Source organism: Cryptomeria japonica, chromosome 1 (assembly GCF_030272615.1).
Source record: "Cryptomeria japonica chromosome 1, Sugi_1.0, whole genome shotgun sequence".
NCBI lineage: Eukaryota > Viridiplantae > Streptophyta > Pinopsida > Cupressales > Cupressaceae > Cryptomeria > Cryptomeria japonica.
Window position 1 is genome coordinate 634,027,380 of NC_081405.1, and position 24,347 is coordinate 634,051,726.

General features: G+C 36.9%; 1 protein-coding gene across 3 annotated transcripts in view; it reads right to left on the reverse strand.

The window, feature by feature from the left end:
- Positions 1-4,830: 4,830 nt before the first annotated feature.
- Positions 4,831-24,347, reverse strand: part of LOC131042453 (protein ROOT INITIATION DEFECTIVE 3) — a 154,430-nt gene continuing 134,913 nt past the window's right edge. For all 3 annotated transcript variants that reach the window (XM_059220330.1, XM_059220333.1, XM_057975731.2), the window contains one exon: positions 4,831-5,127. In XM_059220330.1, coding sequence (XP_059076313.1) covers positions 4,927-5,127 — 201 coding nt within the window. In that variant the 3' untranslated portion in view covers positions 4,831-4,926. The remainder of the gene's footprint in view (positions 5,128-24,347) is intronic.

The window sequence follows — 24,347 nt, forward strand, 5'->3', positions numbered from 1 at the left end:
TCCAATTCCGTAATGACATGTGCTCTTGAATATAATTTATGAGCCCCATTATCGAACTCTAACCCTATATTATAAGCCCCATTGTTTGAAGCCCCAACCCATTCCCAAATATTCATTATGCATCAACATTACTCCAAAATAAACTATGCCTACAAATCGTCTTCCAAAACCTCAACCCTATTCGCAAATTTTCTTCACAAACCTTAATTCCTCATTCAATGACCCTATTCGGGATTGAACATCATTCACAAACTCCTTTAGATTTTGTTTTGTCTCAATTGTAACTTTTGTGCAACAAAGCTTAGTTTTGAATATAGATCAACCATTACTTTGGAAGAGTTGCATGAGATATAAAATAAAGTATGAATGTTCAAAAAATCATGACATTAATTAGCTAATATTAGAGTGTTAAACATACTATCATAACACACATATGTTTCTTGGATTAATTACAATAGGAAAAAACAATATGAAAATTTGAATTCACATAGCCTAACAAGTTAAAAACATGGAGATGAATTTTTTCCCTGCATGTGCCTAGGCAACCCATCTACATGACCACTACATAGAATCATCCAACTTATAATAATTTGAATAAAATTATACATCAAAAATCAAAGTAAATTTACCAGATTTCTTCAAAAACATGTGACATTTTGAAGAATATTGGGATTATTTACTAGGTTTAAAAAATGACTTTTCCATTACATCAAGGAAGGTAAATAAATTATTAAGGTGTTAATTTTTCTATGTTTGACTTTACTCGAAATTCCTAGATTGTAAGTTCATGATGATTTTCCTCAAGCAACTTTGGAGACAAAAAATAGTGAACCTTGAACATATGTTCCATTCAACTTGAGATCCTTAGACATGGAGTATTTATTCCTGCACATGAATGGATGACCCATTTATATGGTCATTTGATTGAATTATACAACTCATAATGATGTGCACATAGTTGTAATTTTAGAAACAAGGATAAAAGTTACAAAAGTTCTTGAGAGTCTACTTTCCAACATGTGAAAGTGGGTGGATAAATGCCATGGGTTCCTTCTATCTCTAACATCCCCAATATATTTTGTTCTCAATTTTTTCCCTTAAACAATATTGAAGATGAAAAATAACAAACTTTGAATTTGTAATGTGCAAATTGAGAACCCTATGGACTAATTATATTTTTATTTGTTTGGAAAATCCCTCTATACGACCCCTAGATAGAATCCTATAATTCATGTAGTTTCAATTGTAGAAAAATAACTAAACACTACCAAAATGCTCAAGTCACTTTGCATGTTGAACAACATTAGGATAAGAGCATTATAGGGTAAAACTAACTTAACCAAGACATTGACAAGGGAATCAAATGTTGCGGTACCATTTTTCCATCTCCAACACTCTCTAAACTTCTTAGATTATGAACTTGGGATACTTTCCCTTAAGCAACTTCGGAGACAACAAAATAGTGTACTTTGAATGCACATAGCACACAAAGTGAAATCTTCAAAGACAAAAAAAATATTACATGTGAATAGGGAAAGCCTTTATGCATTCTAATGAAAATCATTTGAATTGGAAATGCACATGCAAGATGTAATTTTATAAATGGGGATAAAAGTTGTCACTGTGATCAATAGTCACTTGGCTTGTTGACAAAAATCAAGATTAGAACATCATGGTGAAAATTCAACTTCATCAAGATGGATGCAATATAAACAATAGGGTAAATTTCATACTATCTTTAGCACCCCCTAAATCTTTCAAGCTATGGGATCACAATGCTTTCCCTTAAGTTACTTAAATGACAAAAAACAATGAACTTTGTATACACATATCATGCAACTCAAAGCCTTGTTGATGAACCATTTTTTGTAAATGTGTAAATAGAAAGACTCTTTACATGATCCCCAATTTAAATCATCCAACTTAGAATGACGTTGACACAATTTAAATTCTATAAATGTGGTTGCAACTACCACATGACTAAAACTCATAGCCTATTGAACAACATGGTGGATAAATAGTAGGGTTTCCTTCATTCTATATCCAAAACTTGCAAACCTCCTATACTACAATCTAATGGCATTTCCCTTAAACTTGGAGACGAGATAATTCAATGTTAAATGTGCATCACAAACATATTGAGAGCCATTGAGATCAAATATTTTTCTGGTACACATTGCATAGATAAAGCCTTTACATGACTATAGACAAAACTGTTCAACTTAGAATAAATTGTAATTAATTTAACTTCAAAAAAAGTGTTAAAAGTTACTAAAATGCTTAAAGAGTCACTTTGGCTAAAAAAAAATGCTGAGATTAGAGCATTGTAGGGAAAAACAAACTTCATCAACATCTTGCCATATGTAGATAAATATCGAGTCTCCATTTCATCTATTAGGAGATTAATAACATACTACATTTATTCATATTAGGGTTTAAAAAAAAACAATATAACCTTAAGTATTTATGGGTGAAGGGGTTATTTTAATTTATATGTCAAAATATATTGGATGTGGTGGCATGAGATGAATATTTTTATGGTCAAAGGTATATATAGTATTTTGTAGAGGAATGGAGAATAGAATTTATGATGAACTTGATTACCTTGGTTGTTTAGGATTTTTTTTGCAAAAATATATGAAAAATTGGTGATATTATATGGACACAGTGCTTCAAAATGCTTGCACATCTAAAGCATGCTCGAGTCCACTCACACAAAAAAGTGTGACATGTTAATCTAATGGCGTCTTAATGACAAATTTTGTGTAGTACAACCATCCTTTTCACCTTAAAAAAAGGGCAAGGAAAGGAGACCCATAATGCAATTGATTTGAATGAAGTCAATCCTTATTCAACTTGAAATAATGAAGATTTAGAACCCATGCTTTTTTTAGAGATAATTGGTTTTAAGAGGGAGGCAACATCATGGGAAATGAATATAGAAACACAAGGACAAACATTCATTCATGTACAAAAGTATGATATGTATTGTGCTCCTATTTTTCAAATTCAATTTATATATAATTAATTTTTTAAATTCAATTTATATATTATTTAATTTTTTTAAATTCAATTATATATATTTTAATTTATTTTACAACTTTTTACATAAAAAAATCTTTATCATTATTTTATAAACATACGTAACTTTACATACCTTCAAATTTTTAAGATTAAAAGATATTAGAACTATCAAAGATGAGAAAGAAATAATTATATACGAAAAAAAAAAAAGAAGAAGAAAGAGTTGTGTGCATAACAATCAACAAAAAATATCATGGAGACCATGGGTCTCGCTCTCGTGGTCCTATGCCTCAAAATACAAGGGATTTTGCTAATCATGGAGGTTGGCCTCAGTCTTCATGTCGACTCTCCCCTCTAGGGACCACTAGCCGGCCAAACAACAAGAAGTATCCCTGTGTGCCGCTTGCCATCTCTTTGGTTTGCACTCAACTTCCTAAGGAGAATGCAATAGATAATGCTCTTACTGGCTAGGAGTCAGTTGATGACTCTACCCCTCGTGACGTTTGGGGGAAACCTGAAGATAATGATTCGCTTCTGCCTAGCATAGCCACGACTGCTTAGTTAATGTTTTGCTGTTTCAGAACTCAACCCTTATGCTAGACTTGTAGATATTCTTTTTTACCAACTTTTTTTTAATATTGTACTATTTTCTTTAGAATTAATACAAAATCAAATAGGATATATTCATAAAAAAAAAACTGCGTAACCACCAACAAAAAACTTCATGGAGTTACTACAAATCTTTCATATAAAAATGGCACACGAACAGGGACAATGGAGTGAAATACATATAAAGTTTATTTACAAAACATATTTAAATATGAAAAAAATATAAACAACCACGGCATGAAATGAGATTCTCATTCAATGTTCCACATGAAATTTTTGAATGTGCATATGAACATGATGATGCTTGAACTAAAACCACAAATGATACTCTGCACCTTGTCATTTTGAAGTCGAAAGGTTATATTTTGTGGAGAATTTTCCCCATCATACAGCTACCAAATATGTCCATTGATTTGCAGAAATGCTCCTAGGCATCAATACAAATCATAGACCAGCAATGCTAGTTGGCTGAGCAATCCATTAAAAGTTCCCTGAAACCATTATTATGCTAGCAACCAACCATCTAGAATGTGATGTGGATCCTTTCCAAATTATAATTGCAATTTTATAATATAATTATAATGACCTATATAATATTTAGTATGATACAGTTATGGTTTTAACATAGTACTTAAAATGACCCTGCAGATTATTTTGATGATTTTTCTTTCACCATTTGAAAGTAATTAAACCTGATAAATAAAAGAAAAAAAAATTCACAGTAGCTCTGCATCAACTGACATAAGAGAGCTAGGTCTCCAAAACTGTTTTAAAAGAGAGATGTCTATAGAAATATGGTTGAGTAGCAGGTAGGAGATGCTCATTTCAAATAGAATTTACAAGAATAGATAAAGTAGACAACCTCTTTAATGGCTTCCTAGCTCTAGTGAGGAATATATCATTCATTAGAGAGGTATAAAGTGATTAAATCATATTAAACTCTCTTTCTTTGTTCTTGAATATGCATTGCTTTCTTTGAGTAAAATCCCAATTTTAACATTCTTCCTTGGAAATTTTAACCCAAGACACATTTGCATGTTCATGTTTTCAATTAGCATAATCTACTCTTTAATCTTACACACAAAAAAATGATAATTCAGGATAAAGTTCAATGTTTTTGAATCTTACACAGAAAAAAATGATAATTCAGGATAAAGTTCAATGTTTTTGAGAACATGGAAACCAATATCATGGAGATGAAACAAAATAATCGTAAAAACTGTATAAGCAATTAATAATATTTATAATATGAAGAAATTCGTATTATGTATTGTTTAATTCATTACACGTTTTTCATGTGCTGTCAAAAGCAGACTTCATTTTCGACTTAACATCATCAGATTTTGGACACAATCGATTTTGTATCATGTCAAGAAACTTTGACTGTAAATTTTTATTAACCTCGATCAAGTTTTTGATCATGCTCGTAGCCTGCATGCGGTTCTCTACACTAGATTCAACCTTCATCTGTATTGCTTCTGGAGACCACTCTTGCTGAAAATTCAGTATTACATTAAATACCAGCAGGATTATCTTTATATCATAATTATCAAACACAAGATGTTCTACAGGAGCTACAGGAAAGGAAGTCTACCATATAACTTAAAGAAGATAATAAAGCATGGTTTACAGTCACAATTTAACGATTGAAAAGTAATGAATCAATTATCCATCTAAAGCCAAAATGAAAAGATGATCCAATAGATTCAATGCAAGGTATTCTGAAAATTAATGAATCAGTTCTCCATCCAAAGACATTTATTGAAAAAGAACTCCAATAGGTTCAACGCATAGTCTTCAGTGGTTCGCTACGTTCCCATCAAAATGTACTTGTCCTAATTTATGCAAAGCAGAAGAGACCCTAAATTGATGATTGAAAGAAGAATGAAAGAAATTTCTATTTTTGTACGTATGAAGACCATTGTTATCGGCAAGGCATTAGCTAAAATACTACAGTATTTAACAATGATAATTTTGAGTATTGTGAACAAAGGAAACTTGTCCTGATTGTATACATCTCATTTCAAATAATTAGGATTCATGATAAAATTTCGGAAGCAAATAAAGTGTGGAAAACAATCTTAATAAATATAAATAGTTATGTGGAGTGATATGTTTGATTGAAGTATTTGCTTTCAGTTTTTTGTGGCTTTCTCTTGATTTGCTGAGAAAACAGATCCAAAATGAAATATAATGGGACAAAACATCTAAGAGAACATGAGATCAGAGTCGCATGCAAAGGATATGGTATCAGATGTGGATATAGTATTAAATACACATATAGCAATTTTTAAAGATTCCCCAATATTAATATGATTAGATGTGGCAATTATTAACAATGTATATATATTCAATTATTTTTCATAAATCTAAGGGTATAGAACAAAACATAAAAAATATTTATTAGTCCATGTCATATGAAGGGATACTTTTGGATTCGCTTTTGCATTAATCAGTCTCAGAATTTATGCAAATAAAAAATCTACAAAGTTGATCTCAAGTTAATGCTTTTTTTATTTGTTTAAAAAAAAAGAAAAAAGGAAAAGCCACAGCCAATCAAATGTCATCTAGTAAAAAATTAAATCATTTTCTAATGTTTGTATGCATGCATATTGCACGCAACTTGTTTGGAGGCCAACTCATGAAATTAATGTTTTTGTTTCAGTTTTCCTGCATATTGTATGTGTCATAATTTGCATTTCACTTGTAGACATGAATGGAAAATGTGGAGGCATACAAGAGGCTCCTATAGCACACAAAGGACTAAGATTGCAAGTAGAAGATGCTTTGTATTCAAGCTTTGTGATTGTTCCAAGAGTTATTTGTGTTTAATTTTTATTTGAGCATGTGTTCTGCAGATCTATGTGAGGTTTTTCTATGTCTTGTTGTGACCTAATCACACATCACCCCATCTCAGATGGGGATCCCCTACCTTTTTAGGCCCTCTTGTTCTTTTGTTTTGGTTTTGGGGGGTCTTTTGGTGGTAGTCTTGTTAGTCTCTCCGCTTTGCGAGTGTTCGGGGGTCAAATTGATTAAGTCTGCTCTTCGTTTGAGTGAATTTGGTGAAGTCTAGGGCCTGTTTTGTCAATTTTAGAGTTTCTTCTTTTAGTCCTAGATTTTAGGGGTTTCTGTTAGGGTTTTGAAAAACTGAACATATAACTGGAATCAAGACCCTTCAAGGAACCTCCCAATAAAATTTGAGCCAAAACGGAGCAACTTTCAATTTTTAGAAAGTTCCTATTTTTTGGGGATTTTACTAAGTCTCGGAATGTCTTCATTTTGCCAAAAATCAAACTTACTGTTTTTAGTAAGTTTCTATTTATAGTTAAGTCATCCTGCGTCCTGTTTTGGGGCTCTAACACTGACGTTTTCAAAGTTTCTATTTTTGGAAGTTTATTTTTTATAGGACCATTCAAGCAAGATGATGAAGATCAAGCATTCACGACTACTTCTAATTCCGGAATGTCGGAAATCAGATAGAGGAACTCAGCTAAGTGTTGGAAATCCATTCCTGAAAAGAAAAGCTCAAAAAATTCACCTAAGTCTGGAAGAAGCAAGATTGAAATTCCCTCACCCCAAGGAATTCACACCCAATTGCCAAATAGGGCGCTAAATTGGAGGTGTCATCGAGGATTCAAAAATCACAAAACTCCATGACATATGAAGAAATGCGCCCAGTTCTCAAATAGGGCGCCAAATGGAGGTTGCCAGGGAGAAATGGAAAACATTGAAAAATCCTTCTCTTAGTGATTTTGGTGCCCTAGTCTTGGATAGGGCGCCAAAGTGGATGATGCATGGAAAATGACGAGAAGCTCAAAATTCCTTGACCAATGCAAAATGCCGCCCTAGGAAGATGTAGGGCACTAAACTTCAATGGTCTTGGAAAATGGTGCAAGGCATGAATTTCCCTTCTCAAGACTAAAATGTACCCATGTCCTTGTCAAAACACTAGAAGGAGGTCAATGTGGAAAGCGTGAGGAATGATGAGTTCCATGGCCAAGTCAAAATGGCGCCTAAGGATGATGAAGGGCGCCAAATCCAAGGGATGATGGAAAATCCAAACGAAGTATGAATTTCTCCACACATGGAAAAGTCCGCCCTACTCCTCAGGAGGGCGCCAAAATGGTATGCTCAAGGAAAATGGACAAAACAATGAATTCCTTCCTCAGGTGAAAATTCCGCCCTAAGGCATGGAAGGGCACCAAAGTGGAGTGGTTAGGGAAGAATTGAAAAGGTATCAATTCCTCCACCTGTGCAAAAATCCGCCCACAAGTGAGTTAAGGTGCCAAAATGAAGTATGCAAGGAGAACTTTAAAAATTGAGAATTCCATGACCTTAGTAAAAATCCACCCAAGGTCATAGGGCGCCAAATCCAAGGGATGATGGATAATTCAAACAAAGGATGAACTACTCATTCAGTGTGAAATTCTGCCCATGTACATGAAAGCGCGCCAAAATGCCTAGGCTTTGGAAAATGTGTAAAGGATGAAATGATGAATTCCACCATGCAAAATGAATTCCATGCTTTAGCTTGAAAACTTGAAAAATTGTCTAAGGCATGAAAATCCAAGAGGTCGAGGAATGAAAAGCAGAAATCCCCTCAGGAAATTTCCATTTTTAGACACCGAATCTTATTAGAATCTGAAATTTTTTATAGATTTGGATTCATGAGAGATTTCTCTCTCTAATGGACTCAGGTCCTAAATTTTAGGAAGATCCCTAAAAAATAGAAGATGTTGGAGAAGAATGGAAAATTCCTTCCGGAGCAAGAAAAGTCAAGCCAAGATGATAAATCACGTGAATCTCGAAGAATATTCCAATTTCCCTCCAAAATTTGAAAAAAATTGGAAATTAATGAGTTGGCAAAAGAATATTCTAAGTATGACGCATGATTTAGTGCATCAAGTTCTAAATTCGAAATCAATTACAAGGGAAGTTCCATTTGCATGGCACAATGATTGGGAAAGTATGACACATAATAAATTCCATTGCCAAATTACTGCCTCCCAACTTAGCAACACAATTTGAAGAATTCTATATAAGCATGGAGATGCATTTCATTTCTCACGTGCAGGATTTAAGAAAGAAGAATTGGAGAAGTGAAGAAAGGTCATACTTAGTGGATTTTTCATCATTTTCAAGGTGCTTTTCAGGATGCCGGAATCAAACAAGGCGGCTATCATCACCAAGCAAGCAATGATCAAGGCAGAGATGAAGGGCTTCCTTCCTATTTCCTAGATGAATTCCAGGTAGAAGGAAATCAGCGATACAAATTTGGGCACATCCAACCTGGCTGCCTTCAAGATTAGAATGTTCGGAACAACAGGATATAATCCATCACCAATGGTTGTTAGTTTGTCAAGAGTGGAATTGTTGTGGTAGTTGATTTTCCTCCTGCTATTGAGTGTCCAGATTTGATTCTGGAATGTGCAAAGCATTACAATCCAGAGCGGAAGACAATTTCAATGTTAGATGGCAGGCTGTTGGCGATGTTGACTCTGGAGTCAATTGGTGAAGCTTTCAGAATTCTTTCACACCATTCCATGACATACATGACTATTAGCGAAGATTAAGAAGTGTATGATGCGGGTCTTGCTAGGTGTGCTAACATGATCAACAAACAGTGGTTGCTGAAGCCTAGGCCACATATTTCCAAAATGCCAAAGACTCTCACTATCTTTGAATTCAAACAAGAATATGTGGACCTGATAAAGATGCTGAGAAGGATAATGGGATGTTCACATACTGTAAATTTTGAAACATGGATGTTCTTCTACATTGGTGAGATCATGAATGCAAACGGGCTAGTCGATTGGGCCAAATTGATTAGCCATTACTTGCACGAACAACTAAGGAACTTGAAAGAAAGAAAGTCTCAATCCTTCTTCATGAGCTCCTACGTAATTTATATGCTTGCACGAAGGTGAGGATTTGATGGTCTACCAACAAGTGGAATCATGGTTTGCGGACCAGCACAGCTGCAAGCTGGCGAACGACACCTTCACTATGTACTTGACGTGACTTATGCAAAAACAATTGCATGTAAGGGTGTCGCCACAAGTAAGGGCCCTGGTTCAAAAGTATGGAGCCACGTTCTTACAGTTTCCAAAATTCACCTACATCAGGATGCAAGGATTCTCATTCTAGTCATACAAATTGCCAAGGTATCCATCCGACAAATTCATACTGCTGGAACTCATGAGGCAGTTAACAACCTATGATCAACTACAAAAGAAGAAGAAGAAGCAGTCTATTGAATGCCCAGTTGTCCTAGGTGATTTCATGGAAGTGTGCCCAGGTTTGGAAGCAGCTTAGAGTGCAGCGGAGGACTTAGCATTCTATTTCCTGCCATTTTATACATCCGGAGCTCGTTATGATCCTTACCGCCAAATGAGAAAGGTTGCTGGTATGAAATTCATACACAAATTTCACTTAGAAGATTATTGGGCAAGTGGTGAGGATGACCTTGAAGTCCGGAGGAAAATGTATTCCAAATTGCCCCTTGACACCATCAGGATAAGTGAAATCTACCAGGTGCTGGATCAAGTGAGAGAATTCGGACCTAACGCAACTTGAATTTGAGAAAGTGAAAGATCAGCCCATTCGGTTGCCAGACTGTTCAGAGCCCGAAATTGATGATTTGAATATCCTGGATAGACCAGTGCTAAAATTCACTAAACATTGGGTTGATCGGCAAATAAGGAAGTTGACGGAAGGAAATGTTCATTTGACATATCAGTTGATGGGAAGTCTAGATTCCCACAGTGAAACAACTGAAGGATCTTTGCAGGCCTAGGCAAAAGGAGAAGTCTGGCTTGATAAAGGAAAAAGTGCTCCAAAGAGGCCAAGGACGGCAAGGAAGAAAGATGTCTAGCAGGAAGTTCATCATGAAGCCCACTATGAAATCCATCAAGAAGTTCATCAAGAAGTTCAACAAGAAATGCAATAGGAAGAACCCCTGCAAAAGAGAGCAAGGGTAGAAAGGGTGTAGTCACCGGCAAGTTCTTCCAGTGCATAGGAGGTAGAGATGTTCGCACAGGAAAATCCAGCGGATCCACCTCCATGAAATACTCCAGCACCAGATATACTCAGCATTAGTGCTTCACACAGACCCAATCAACCAAAAGGACAAAGACAAGAAAGTCGTCCACACCAGGAAGAGACTTGTCAGGATAGTTTCGTAGAAGCCATCCTTAGCGAAATGGAGGAAGAATCGCAGGAGCAAGAGCACATGGAAATCCATAGTCACTCCATTCCCGCTCTTGATTGGCTGATAGAGAGACTGAGGAGAGAGCCGGAAAAAGAAATTGATCCAACTCGAGAATTAGAAGAGTTGTTGAAGAGGATGGATCAGCCAGCAGAAAAGAAGGCTCCCCGTAAATTTTCCAAGATCGTGAGGGATGAATCTGGATCCCGGACCTTGCACATAGCTGAGCCTGCAGTGGATAAGGACAGGAATGAAATTAGGCAAGAAGATTATGTTATCAGACAGGTTGATCTTGGTCCTGCTTCCACGGGACAAGTAATTGGAGACTTTGAAGGATCTTCCTTAGCCATGAAGGAAAAGATGTTGAAGACAAAGACAAAATGTAAAAGGCTGAGGGAAGAAAATAGAGCTTTATGCAAGTACATTAGAAGTCTTAAATGGCCACTCAGGGAAGCAAGTCCCTCATTCATTCCTCCTCCTTCCCTCCCTGAGAAAGTCGTTGACGACACAAAGGTAATTAGAGCAATGGCACAAAATTCCAAAGAATGGGTAGAGGATGTCTACACTGAAGCAGGAAAATTCATCGAGGACTTGGCTCAGCTTCATTCAAAGTTCGTAGCCCTTTTGAACAAATTGGAGGTAGCGGAAGGATTGTGGGAAGATGTTCACATATATCAGGACTTATCCATTCTGTGGCTCAGGGCTCTAACGAAGATTCTGAGGCAAACACTAATTGATGGGAAAGTAATTCAGGAGAACGAGGTATATGACTTTCCCCGGTGGTTCTGCGCTATTTGTTCAATAAAGAACACCTTTGATAAATTCAGCATGGAGTCTTTAACTTTGAAGGACTCAATCAAAAAGGTGCAGGAAGAAATTATTAATGCAATTGAAGCACTGTTCACAAAGAAGCTCAATGGGAATGGAGTAACAGTGAACTCCCTGATATCTTAGTTTCACGAGTTCTTCTTCGTAGGTTCGTTCACTAAGGAACATTTTGCAAATGTTTCTTCATTTTCCAGTACAATGAAGAGGACACAGGAAATCATGATGGAATGGGAAAGCTTCTTCTCCAAGAGCGAGGAGGAAATTACCTTGATGGAGTTTGATATTGAAAATGTGCCAAGTATCTCCATCGGAGAGCTGGAAGCCGTCATCAGTAAATTCATTGCATATGCAATTAATGAACGAGACAATGGTCGTCCATTCTTGGATGAGAATCTTTTGATTGAGTAGTGGTGGCACATTTACAGCTAGAATATTTTTGACTTAGTAGCGGCCCGGTCAATGCATGTTGAATGCATGAGGAATCTTTTTGCATGCAGCCGTCTTATTAATGGTTTTATGGCAGATTCTCTATGCATGTAGCCGTCGCATGGGGAATGATGGGCATTTATTTCTTGCATGGGAATATTTGTTGTATTTTGGGCAAGTTTGATGTAATGGGGTGCATTTAATGCACAAATGGACGCCATTTTTGGGCTTATTGAATTAATTGTATATGGGCATGATAGGTATTAATTGTTGATTCCCACCTTGTTGCATCTTGAGTGGAGAATCTTTTGGAGAAACCCTAATTAGGGTTTTGCAATGCCTGAGGCCTATATAAAGGGGTGACCCCCCTCATTTGTAAAGGAAGAGAGATTGTTGCTAAGAGTTTTTGAAGCAAACACTTAATACATTGTTCCATTGTTGGTGTGTTCTTGTGTTGTTTTGGAGCTCGCATGGTCTCACTCTCTTCATAGATTAGATTTTCTTTCATGATGTTAGATGAACTGGATTTGATAGGATTACTTGTTGTGAAGTCCGTGCTCATACTTTTGGTGTGCAACTGATTGTTGCATACTGTGCAAAGTTAGCCTGAGCCTTTGTTATATGTGTATGTTTAACTTCAATCATCAGTGGAGATTGTTCGATTTGATGGTTTCTATTGGTGATTTGAAAATCCTTAACATGCCCTTTGAAGATTGCACCACCTTCGCGTAGTTGTGTTATGTTGGCGAAGTGAAGCATGGTTGGATTTTGCATAAGTTATCCCGTCTCCTTGTTTGTAGGATTAGATTAGTCTTAGCCTAGTTTTCTAAACCCTTTTCCTCTTTTACTTTTCTGCATATTCTTAAATCCAAAAATCCAAAAAAGAAATAGAGCTTTCAATGCAAATCATTCGCATAAGAATCCTTGAACTTGCATAAATTTGTTATCCTCTTCAAGTGAATGTGTAAGGCCCCTTGGGTTAACAACAAATCCATAACTAACTGAGTCACGTCCACAAGCATAAGGAACCTTGGAGTTATCCGTTTGAACTTTCTTGCAATTGTAGCATACGGTATAACTTTGATCAAGAGAGAATAGAGTGACCGTTGGTAAACTTTATTCTGTGTTCGGCGTAGTCCTAAAAAACATGTCAACATGTCTATTTATGGTTGCATTTTTCTATTTGTGCAAGGGATGTGGTGGTCTAGAGTGAAAATTTTGTTTTTCTTATGGTGAAGTGGTTGTAGCTGATTCTGTAATGTCCCCACTTCTCTAGTTGCTATCCAGATGCATAAATTCACTTGTCACCCATCTCCATAGGTGAAGTTCAGTGTTTGGAGATGATTGGTTAGCCAAAGGGGACCAATACTTAATCAAATTTTGCCTTGGTGAGCCATTTATAATATAACTTTATAATATAGTGTTATAAAGTTACCTTTTCTAAATTTAGAAAAAGTTAATAAAAGTGACTTTATAAGTTACTTCATTTTGGGAATAAGTAACTTTATATTAAAAGTTACATTGCACTTTTTCCTAGGAGGTTTAATAACTTAAAAGGTGGTTAATTTTACATGAAGAGAGCCCCCCTCAAGATGGCGCCACTTTATGGGAGAGAAAGATTCCAAGGAATCTTCAAAAGGTGCTTCTAGAAAGTTCAATTTGGGTTTGGAGAGATAAAAGACTTTGTACGTTCATTTTGGGCATTATTGAGTTGTTTATTTTTTGAGAGAATATTATTATTTGCAGGTCTGCAACGAGTTTGGTAGAGTTTTGGAGAGTATTTAGAGATGGAAACCTCCAATTTTTGGTGTTAGGACGAAATCCCTTTCACCTTTCTACATACATATTTGATTGGAATGCTCATATTTGGCCATGGAGGGCAGAATTCAGAGGTTTTTTGACAGTTATAGCAGGTTTATAATCTGAAATACAGATCTAGGCGGTTATTTGGTCATTTTCATTAGAGTTTGTGCACATTTTATGCCAGCCGTACCTTCCCTAGCTGGGCAGTACCATTTCAGCTCTCCTGGGGTTTTCAATAAAATAATTGTAGGGGTTTGAGTCAGCAAATTGCATTGTTCTTCATTGTTAGCATCAAGGAATAATATATTGGAGATCATTTTGGAGGAATAAGGTCAATTGAGATCAGCAAATGCAATAATACAGGGAAATACTACATTTCTAGAGGGTTGTACTTGGCAAGAAATAAGAATTCCATTTGGGTTTGCTTAGAACTTCCCAAATTGTTTTTGGTAATTATATACTAGGAGAATAAAATACCTTGGAGCAACTTGTAGCACCTGGAGGCTTCTGTATTGCTTTGTGCACCACCTCCAGCATCAAATAAGCTCATTCAGGCAGGGCGTTGGACCTCTGGTAGCCAAATTTGGCTCTAGTTGTCTTAAATAATCATTTTCTTGAATTTTGTAATTGCTGCAATAAAATCAAGGTTCTAATTTTCTATTTTCAGAATTAGTTTAGTTTCCTTTTTATATTGTCTCTACTGTGCAACTTTCAAAAAAGTTAATAACATGCAAGTTATCCTAAAATCTCTTCAATAACCAAAATAATTATACGCTGGCCAAAGAATTGAATCAAACAAACAAATCAGCTGTCAAAATCAGTGGTTGGCATCTTTCAGATTCCGAGAGCAATATTTTGGGGTTTTGCACAAATAAGGATTTGAAGGTTTACTACCATTTTATATAATTGTTATTTTCAAGTCGTTGCACATACCTTTTTCTAGGCATGTATTTTTTATGGATCTCTATTCTCTTCACTTTCAATGTTAAGGACTAAAAAAATTAAAGAATTTTCCTAGGAATTGAGTTTAGGGTTCAATGGGTGTTAAGTAATAATGAGGTTGGGATTCTATCGCTATCCCCATAGGGTGCTTGTAACAAGTTCTGCTAAAAATATCACTCATCCCTTGACATAACTTGCAATATTCATCCAAAAACAAATCACTATCACCAACTTGACATGAGCTGCTCTTTGGAAGCCTTAGTAATTTTACGACATTCCATATCAATGTTGTGACAAAAATAATTCTGAGTTTGTTTGTTTTTGGATGGTTGTCTCTTCTCTTAGCTTTTGGCACTAAAGATTGTAGGAAAATTAGAAAGTTTTTCCAAGGGTTGAGCACTAGGGTTGGGTGTTAAGCAGTAGTGTGGGCAAGATTCCTTTGATTTTGTAAATTTTATGATTATTCTATTTATAATTGTGATTTTCTTTTTGTTTTGTACAGGGGTGGTGGTTGGTCTGAAGTTTAAATTTTGTTTTCCTTATGGTGTAGTGGTCGTGTTTGGTCGGGTTGACAAGTTTGGGGCTTTGCAAAATGATGGTCTGAAGGTTTACTATACAATTGTTCTTTCCATGTTTTTTGTTATAGGTTTGTTACAGCTATGGGATACTCAAATGTTATGCAAGTTACATTTGTTCAAGCACTGGATCAGCTTATAGATGGTTTTCATCCAAAGATAGGGAAGCTGGCCCAAAGGGTATTAATCAAGCCACGAAGGATAGAATATCACACCGGTGTATTTGCAGAAAAATGTAATTTTACCTGTAATAATCTTTCCCGTTTGATTAAGTAAAGCCTAGCATAGTAGTATCAACTTTAAGAAGCTAGAAATTGAAATCAGTACAAGTTTCTTTGTCTTTGAAGATGTTGGTGGACCTGTATGTCATAGATAGCACCAACGAAGAATGTGATACCTGTGACCATAGAGCTTATTAATGCAAAAACAAAGTAGCCCAAGGATACCTTGGAGGTAAGCTACATGGTCAAAATAATTTTTGCTTCAAAATTTACCTTCACTTGATTGACGAATACTCTTTGATATCTTGCAAATTATTCTCTATTTTTATACTCACGTGAAATTTCTGGAAGCATCTTTTGTGATGAATGTTGCTTCTGTTAAAAGACTCTGATTTTTTATGTACTAGGATATAGGAAAGTTGTTTTAATGATATGAGTACTACTTTGTATCTACCCACCTAAAGATTTAAGGATGAATAGGGTTTTTATTTCCATCTTCAAGGAAAATAGCCCGATGCATTGATCATGGTTTTATACAATTTTTAAAGTTTCTTAACAACATGATTACATCCTGACATGTATGCTACCCTAGAGCTTCTTCCACATTCATACAAACATTGCTGTTTTGGGTGGTATTACTTCCCTCATATGTATATGCAATCCTTTATTATTACAAACTGAACCTTTCCCATGGGCGTTGATAGATGACACATTTAGTCAGATATGGCGTTCTTTCCTAACTTTGCTAATTTGCAAATGTGACAGTCTTTTCTCTTATTTCTTTGCTTGATAATTTCCATCTTTGAACTTTATACTGAAATTAAGCAATCCTTGCTGTGTTTTGAACCGTTTTGTTGAGCTTGTGCATTTAAAAGTGTTGCTTCCTTTTGCTTCTCTTTCTGCATACATTCCCTGAATTTTTTAAGTAAATACTCCTTCAGCACTAATTTGTCTTGACTCTTCATGGCATATAGATTCCTATTTTTCTTACTTTGACATATTGTAATGTCCCTTGTAGAGCTTACATTGCTAGTTTCTCGTCTTGTTTCACTTTATCCTACTGTTGTATCTTACGAGACTCCTCATTGCATGCATTTGCAAGGGATATGTTCCCGCATTGACAAATACGATTACATGAGTTAGCTTGAATCATCAAGGAATATTTCACTTTTTTGCATGGATCATTGTAAAGGTCTTTGTCAAATGTATGGCTAGCATAGATTTTCCATTAAAATTCTTTTCTACAAATATGGATGACAATGTTAGTACTTTCAAGTTGAAGTGATCCAAGTATTCTTTAATGTATGCTACGGGTAGATGCAGCACTGATTGCTACAGGATGTGCATCATTTACGGAAGGAGCAGGCCTCGACAATGTAAATGTTCTTATTATGAGGTGAAGCTCTGCTTTTCTTTTTCTGAACACAACTTTGTACAGAAAAATGCAAAGTAGAAAATATATTTGTCAATGGCATTAACCATACAATATTTCTGGATGTTTCTTTCCAACAAGAAACATGACATGATCCTTTTTATTTCTTTATTTCAGATTAACATAGCTAGTTAACAAGGTTTTATTCCAGTTGATGAGTGCATGCAAGTTGTTGATGCAAATGGAGGCAAGGTCTGTATTTTTCTGTTATCTTCATTTTTAGAGTAATATAATCCATTTAGAAGTTCATTTTGTGCTCCATTCAATATTGCAAGCACATATAGTGGAATTATTCAGTCATGCATGTATTTTTCTCAGTTTGTTTATCATTAAGGTCCCAGCATTGTTTTTTGTACAGTTTCCCATCTGATTTATTATGAGATTGGTTTTGGTTCTAAATTGCTCAGGTTCCTCATCTGTATTGCATTGGAGATGAAAATGGAAAAAGATGCTTTCTAATGCTATGAACGCACAAGGGATCTCAGTTAAGTAATTAACTGTTTGTTTAACATTGGTTTATTTCCTTCTTGTCTTGCAATCTCGGACTAAAGTGTGATTCACTCTTGAAAATGTTTTGTTTATATCAAATTTGGTTTCTAATTTGTCCTGATGGAGAATTTTATGTTGCAATCATTGGGCAGATTTCTGGGAGGGGTAATGTTCTTACTTTATAAGCATTCCAACAGCTTGCTTTGCCCATCCAGAGATCAGCATGGTTGACTAGACAGAGGTATAACCTGTGTTATAGTTCTTTGTGATTATGTATTTTGTAGAAATTATTTAGTTGCATCTTTTGTTCAACTTAGAGAAATGCAACAATGAGATAAATTGCTATAAAGATTAAAACATTGCAGTCATATTGACCATTGCCAGCTTAGTGTATTTTGCTTGAGTTTGAGTTCAATAAGCGAAATATTCTTAAAGAAGTCTATCAATGAAAGTTTTTGTAAAAATATATCATGCACAGAAACGTACACATTTCGTACAGAAGAGATTTTTAAAATCCTAATTTTTAGGATCTCTGTAATGTTCCCCTGCCAATATACGACAATATGGAGAGTGTGCGGGTGTGACCGTACGGTAAAGGTGAGGGCGTACGGTGGAGGTGACCTGTCAGTGTGCTACATATGGTGAGGGGGTGGAACCATACGGTGCGAATGAGAGTGTACGGTGGGGATGTAGGAGATGGTGTATGGTGGGGTGTACGGTGGAGGAATGACGTACGGTGGAGGTATGGCGTACGATGGTGTATGGTGGGGTGTACAGTGGAGGAATGACGTACGGTGGAGGTATGGCATACGATGGGGTTGGTGAGATGTACAGTGGAGTGTGAGGTGTACGGTGGTATAACTGTACGATGTGCTCTAGTGAATGTGCGGTGAAGGGTTGATCTTCCGTAAGCAATAAATTCTGAATATTAGGAATTCCTTGTGCATGTATCGGATTAACAGATATGCAACTGGAGTGATAAACAATGATGAGATTCAAGATTTGCCAGATCCGGAATGAGTACAAAATAAACAGAATAGGGTGAGGGGTGAATCTCACCGAAACTGCAAATACCAAATAGGGAGGGTCTTTCACCTCCGAAATGGCGGATACCAAAACTCCAACAGGAATTCGCAAAGGAGAGAAAAAAAATACCAAAATTTGCATACCTACAACAATGACTAACACGGTCATATATATGGGCTCCGGGAAACTTCCCGAAGGGTTACAAACGGGCCGACACGACCAACAAAAACTTGCCTAATCTAATTAAATAAAAGGGCCCAAAAGATTTGTTATTAAATTTAGGGCCTTACAATAAAGTAATTAGATTTATTATTTAATTATATCAGTGACATCACAGTCCTCCCAGGCCAAAAATTGCTTGCCCTCAAGCAATTGCAGACTTGGATGCCCCAAAATTTGCTCGCCTTCCCAGGTGGCATCCTCGATGGGTAGATTCTTCCAACGTACAAGGAACTCCTTGACTGTGCGTGTTCTCAACCTCTTTTCTCTGACATCGATGATCTCCGCCGGCTCCAGAATTAGTTTCCCTTCTTCGTCAATGGGTGGCAGATCCTTGGACACTGTGACGCGCTGCCCGATGGCCTTCTTCAGACATGACACGTGGAAAACATTGTGAATCCGACTCCCCTCAGGAAGCTCCAACTCGTAGGCAACTTCACCCACTCTCCGAACCACCTTGTAGGGTCCATAGAAACACGGCTTCAGCTTCTCCTTACCACTTGTCTTCAAGGAGGATTGTCTGTGCGGTTGAAGTCGAAGGTAAACCAGATCACCAACCTCAAAATTCCGCTCAATCCGGTGTCGGTCAGCATACATCTTTTGCTGGTTTTGAGCCCTCTGCAAGTTGTCTTTGAGAGATGTCAGGATGTCTAAACTCTCCTGAAGCCAATCTTTGGCCATCGGTGCATGACTGTCTCCCAATGCCAGGTCAACAAACGAAGAAGGTTCATAACCATACAGTGCTTTGAAAGGTGGCATGCCTATCGACATGTGATAAGTGGTGTTGTAACAGTGTTCACCCAAATGTAACCAGCGAACCCAAGCCTTCTGTTGAGTTGAGACATAGTTCCTGAGATAACCCTCCAGCCATTTGTTCACAATCTCGGTTTGTCCGTCTGTCTGCGGATGGTAGCTCGTGCTGGGCGACAACTCGATTCCTGCCAACCGAAATAACTCCATCCAGAAGGTACTCAGAAAACGGCTATCTTTGTCACTGACTATGTTTCGCGGTAAACCATGTAGGCAGAACACCTCACGAAAGAACAACTCGACTACTTGAACTGCTTGATATCCTGTGGGGATGGCAAAAAAATGTGCATATTTGGTCAATCGACCAACTATGACAAAAATGCAATCCTTTCCTTGCACTCTGGGGAGTCCAGTAATGAAATCTATCGAGATGCTATCCCATTTCTGGTCGGGAATTGGCAGTGGTTGCAGCAATCCGACCGGTAGGTTATGCTCAGATTTGTTTTGCTAACAGGTGGAGCATTCCCGCACATACTGCAGGACGTCGTTCTTAAGCCCCTTCCAAGAAAACCTTTCACGGATCTGTTTGCTTGGTGTAATAGAGTGTACTGTTTCATGCTTCATGACTTGCAACCATCCAATGAGCGTTTGTTTCATATGCTTTAAAAATATTTGTATGCCTTGAATGAATGCTCATATATTTGTATGTATGCTTCATGTCCTATGTGATTTATGCGTATTCATATTAGTGTTTCATACCTTATGTGTATTCATATGTATGATTATAACATAAGTATTTTCATGTGTATGACTCTGACCATGAGTATATTCATGCATATTCTCTATGGCCTATGTGATACTTTATGTTTATGTATTGCCTAAAGTGTATACTCCATACTTTATGTACTACATGTGTTTCACATGTATGTTGCATGCCTTAATTACATTCACTTATATTACACATATGCTTCACACCTTGTGTATATTCATGTGTATACTTTATGCTTTACGTAGATGCCTCTTACCTTATATACTCTGGATTCACGCCTTATGTGTATATATAGGTATGACTCATGTCTTATGTATTCATGTGTATTACATGTATTTAGGGTTTCATGCCTCATGACCTTACATGTATTGTGTGTATACTTTAGGTATATTAGGAGATGACTCGGTTTGAGAAAAAATGTCAATTGCTTGAGGACAAGCAATTTCGGGAAGGGCGGACTATCATGTCCCCTCCTTGATCGATATATATATATATCCTAAATGAGGCAATAATTATTATTATTAATATAATAATTATCGACAAATAATTATTTGAAAATTTGTTAAATGTTATAATTTAATATTTATTAAAATTTATCATTAATAATATTCTCAACATCTATTAATTAAAGTTCATATATAAATATATATAAACACATATATATGGATATGAGCACATGCATATATCCACATACAAAATAGAGAGGCAGCGATAAGTAATTAAAGAATCGCTAAATAAGAATTTACCGGTAGTGAATTTGCTAGCAATGAATTTGCTAATAAAGTATCACTAATGAATACCGATTGGATCATTGGCAAATGAACACGATTCACTAATTGTTTACAAGTTAAAGGAGGGTGCGCTTGCTAAAAGACAGGAGACGTGACCCCTCCCAAACAACCGTTCCATCCAAGGATGGGGATATATTAAGACCCGCCCTCATTCGTCAAAAAAGGGGGACACGAGGAAAAAAGGGGAAGGGAAATAAGGCAATGAGGATATATGGAATGGATAAGAAATGATTGTATATAGTTTGTGCCACCGATCAGATCATATCAGAACTGTTATAGGCAGTAACATCCTTGTTCCGGGTGGTATGCATGGGGATGACTTAATACGTATGGTTAATATGTAAAGTCCGATAATGTTTCAGGCAGAATTTAATACTAATATTAATATTGACTGCAATATGTATGACAAATCATTCTCAATTTTCATATGCAGTGGCAGACCAGATCTGACGCATGTCAGATCTGTCTGCCCTCATAGTCATTATGTATAGTATAGTAGGCAAAGGGGTATTAATAACTTATATAATAGGTAATATATAAATATTTGATAATATAATTTAATTTATTAATTTATTTAAATTCAAATCAGAAAATAATAATAAAATTATATATGATATTGATATCAGCAAGATATATATGTGTGTGTGTATACTTGACATTTTATCAATAAGCTTATGTTTATATATTTACAAAAGCATAAATTATAAAATGGATGGTTTTCAATAATTTATATAATAGAATTGAATATGATATAAGAAGGGAATCATATGAAGACAACGGAATACATCAGATAATTTACACCCTGCAAAACAGGTAAGTGGTTGATTTACATGCCACAAGGATATATATGTGTGTGGACGTGTGTGCCACACACACATATATATTTATGATGGTTCTGTCGTATGAATAGTATACCAATCTCTTTGACAGAGTTATAGTAGGATAATGATATTATCTCATGTGTATGTAGCAAAGGATATAAGAATGTATGTAGAGTATATGTATATAGGATCAATAATAGAAATTAAGGAATATGTAAATGTGGGCATAAATTATGGAATGGAAAATAGTAATGAATTGTAAGGTGGTAATATAAGATGATTATATGATGGAGGCTATAGGGAGGAAATTCCCTTAGCCTAATGGAGGGATTATGATAATCCCTGGAGGGCAGTATATACTGAATATTTATATGCATATATATGGCTTGGTTGACTAAGTTCATCCAAGAAGAGACGGATCTGGCCGGTCCCCTCTGAGGACTTGGATGATGGTATACATCATCCAAGGCAAGGAATTGACATATGGTCTTCCTTGGATGGCTTGGGTTTAAGAAATAACATCCAAGACACGAATCGAATTAACCTTTGATTTATTGGATGGCCTGGGTGTAAGAGGTTACATCCAAGACAGGAATCGAATTAATCTTCGGTTTCTTGGATGGCTTGGGTGTAAGAGGTTACATCCAAGACAGGAATCGAATTAACCTTTGATTTCTTGGATAGCTTGGGTGTAAGAAATTACATCCAAGACAGGAATCGAATTCACCTTCGATTTCCTGGATGGCTTGGAACCAAGATGGGTTCCAAGAAGGCGAGCTTCATAGCCGCCTAAGGACATATCTCCGTATGGCATTCTTATCCTTTTTATTAGATAAGAATTGTGATTAGTGTTAATTAATTATTTAAGGTTAAATTGCAAGTTAGATTAGTTATATATGTATATTTGTTGTATTTCTAACAATCTGTTTTGCAGAACAGTGATCCCTAACTAGTAGGGACAATACACGTGACCCAAGTACAGGACCTCGGTCATTCCAAATTCACATTTGGACCTTTTGGCATACAGTGATTGTGATTCCATAACCCCCAATACTTCATTCAAATGCCCCACGTGTTCCTCCCAGGTCTTGTTGTAGATGAGTATGTCATCAAAGAATACCAATAGGAACTTACGCAGTTGCTTGTTGAAGATGTGGTTCATGCAGGACTGAAAAGTGGCCGGAGCATTGGTTAATCCAAACGGCATGACCAAGAACTCAGTGTCCGTAATGGCAACGAAAGGCTGTCTTTTCCACATCTTGCTCCCTCATACGGATCTGATGGTAGCCGGAGCGGAGATCAATCTTGGAGAAATAGATTGCACCATGTAGTTCGTCCAGTAGCTCATCGATCCTGGGAATGGGGTACCTATTCTTGATAGTCTTCTTGTTTAGTGCACGATAGTCGACACACATTCTGAGAGTTTTGTCCTTCTTCACCAATACCACTGAGGATGCAAAGGAGCTAGAACTGGGCCGGATCCATCCTTTATCGAGGAGTTCCTGGATCGTTTTCTCTATCTCATCTTTGAACTTCTTCGGGTGGCGATAGGGTGTGGTGATAATGGGTTTTGCTCCTTCCTCCAACTCGATGGTGTGCTCAAACCCTCGGTGTGGGAGTATACCAGGTGGAATATCAGCGAAGACCAAACTATGCTCATCCAGAACCAACTGAAGTCCCTCATCCTGGTAGTAAGTCGGTTGCTCTTTCACAGGTTTTGTTGAGATCAAGCAATGTGCTGCCCAGACTACTTCATCATGTCTAAAGATGGCTTCCATCCTTTTGGTAGAAATCTCCCTCGGGCCACCATTCGACATTCCCCTAAGAACCACCTTCCTACCATCCACCTCGAATGAGAACCCCATCCTTTTGAAGCTCTGCGTGTACTGGTCGAGGGTCTCCATCCATTGAATGCCCAATATGACATCCGTGTCATCTAGATCTACAACAAAGAAATCGTCGGTCACCATGTAATTTCCCATGGTGATGCTCAGTTGCAGAACCAGGTGAGTGCATGATAGGAGATTGCCTCCTGCCACCTTGACATCGAACCCTTCATGCTCCTTTGTACACAAACCCCTTTGTGTGACAAGTGATGAGTTTATGAAGTTGAGCAAGGCCCCACTGTCGAGCACAACAAGAACTCGTTGCCCTTGGAGTGCACCACGTACTCTAGATACACTACACCTTGGGGCACCTGCCAGTGTGGCAATGATGCCACCCCTCCCTACCAATGTGGAGATTCTCTCCGCCAGACTGGTTTCTTCGGCAGATTCTTCCCTTGGGATTTCGCTTTCCTCATGCTCCTCTTCTCCATCGGACATCACTTCAATATAGTGAATCTTTCCTTTGACCAAACATCGATCTCCTGGTTCCCTGCAGGTGAAACAAAGCTTCTTCCTTCTGAGTTCCTGT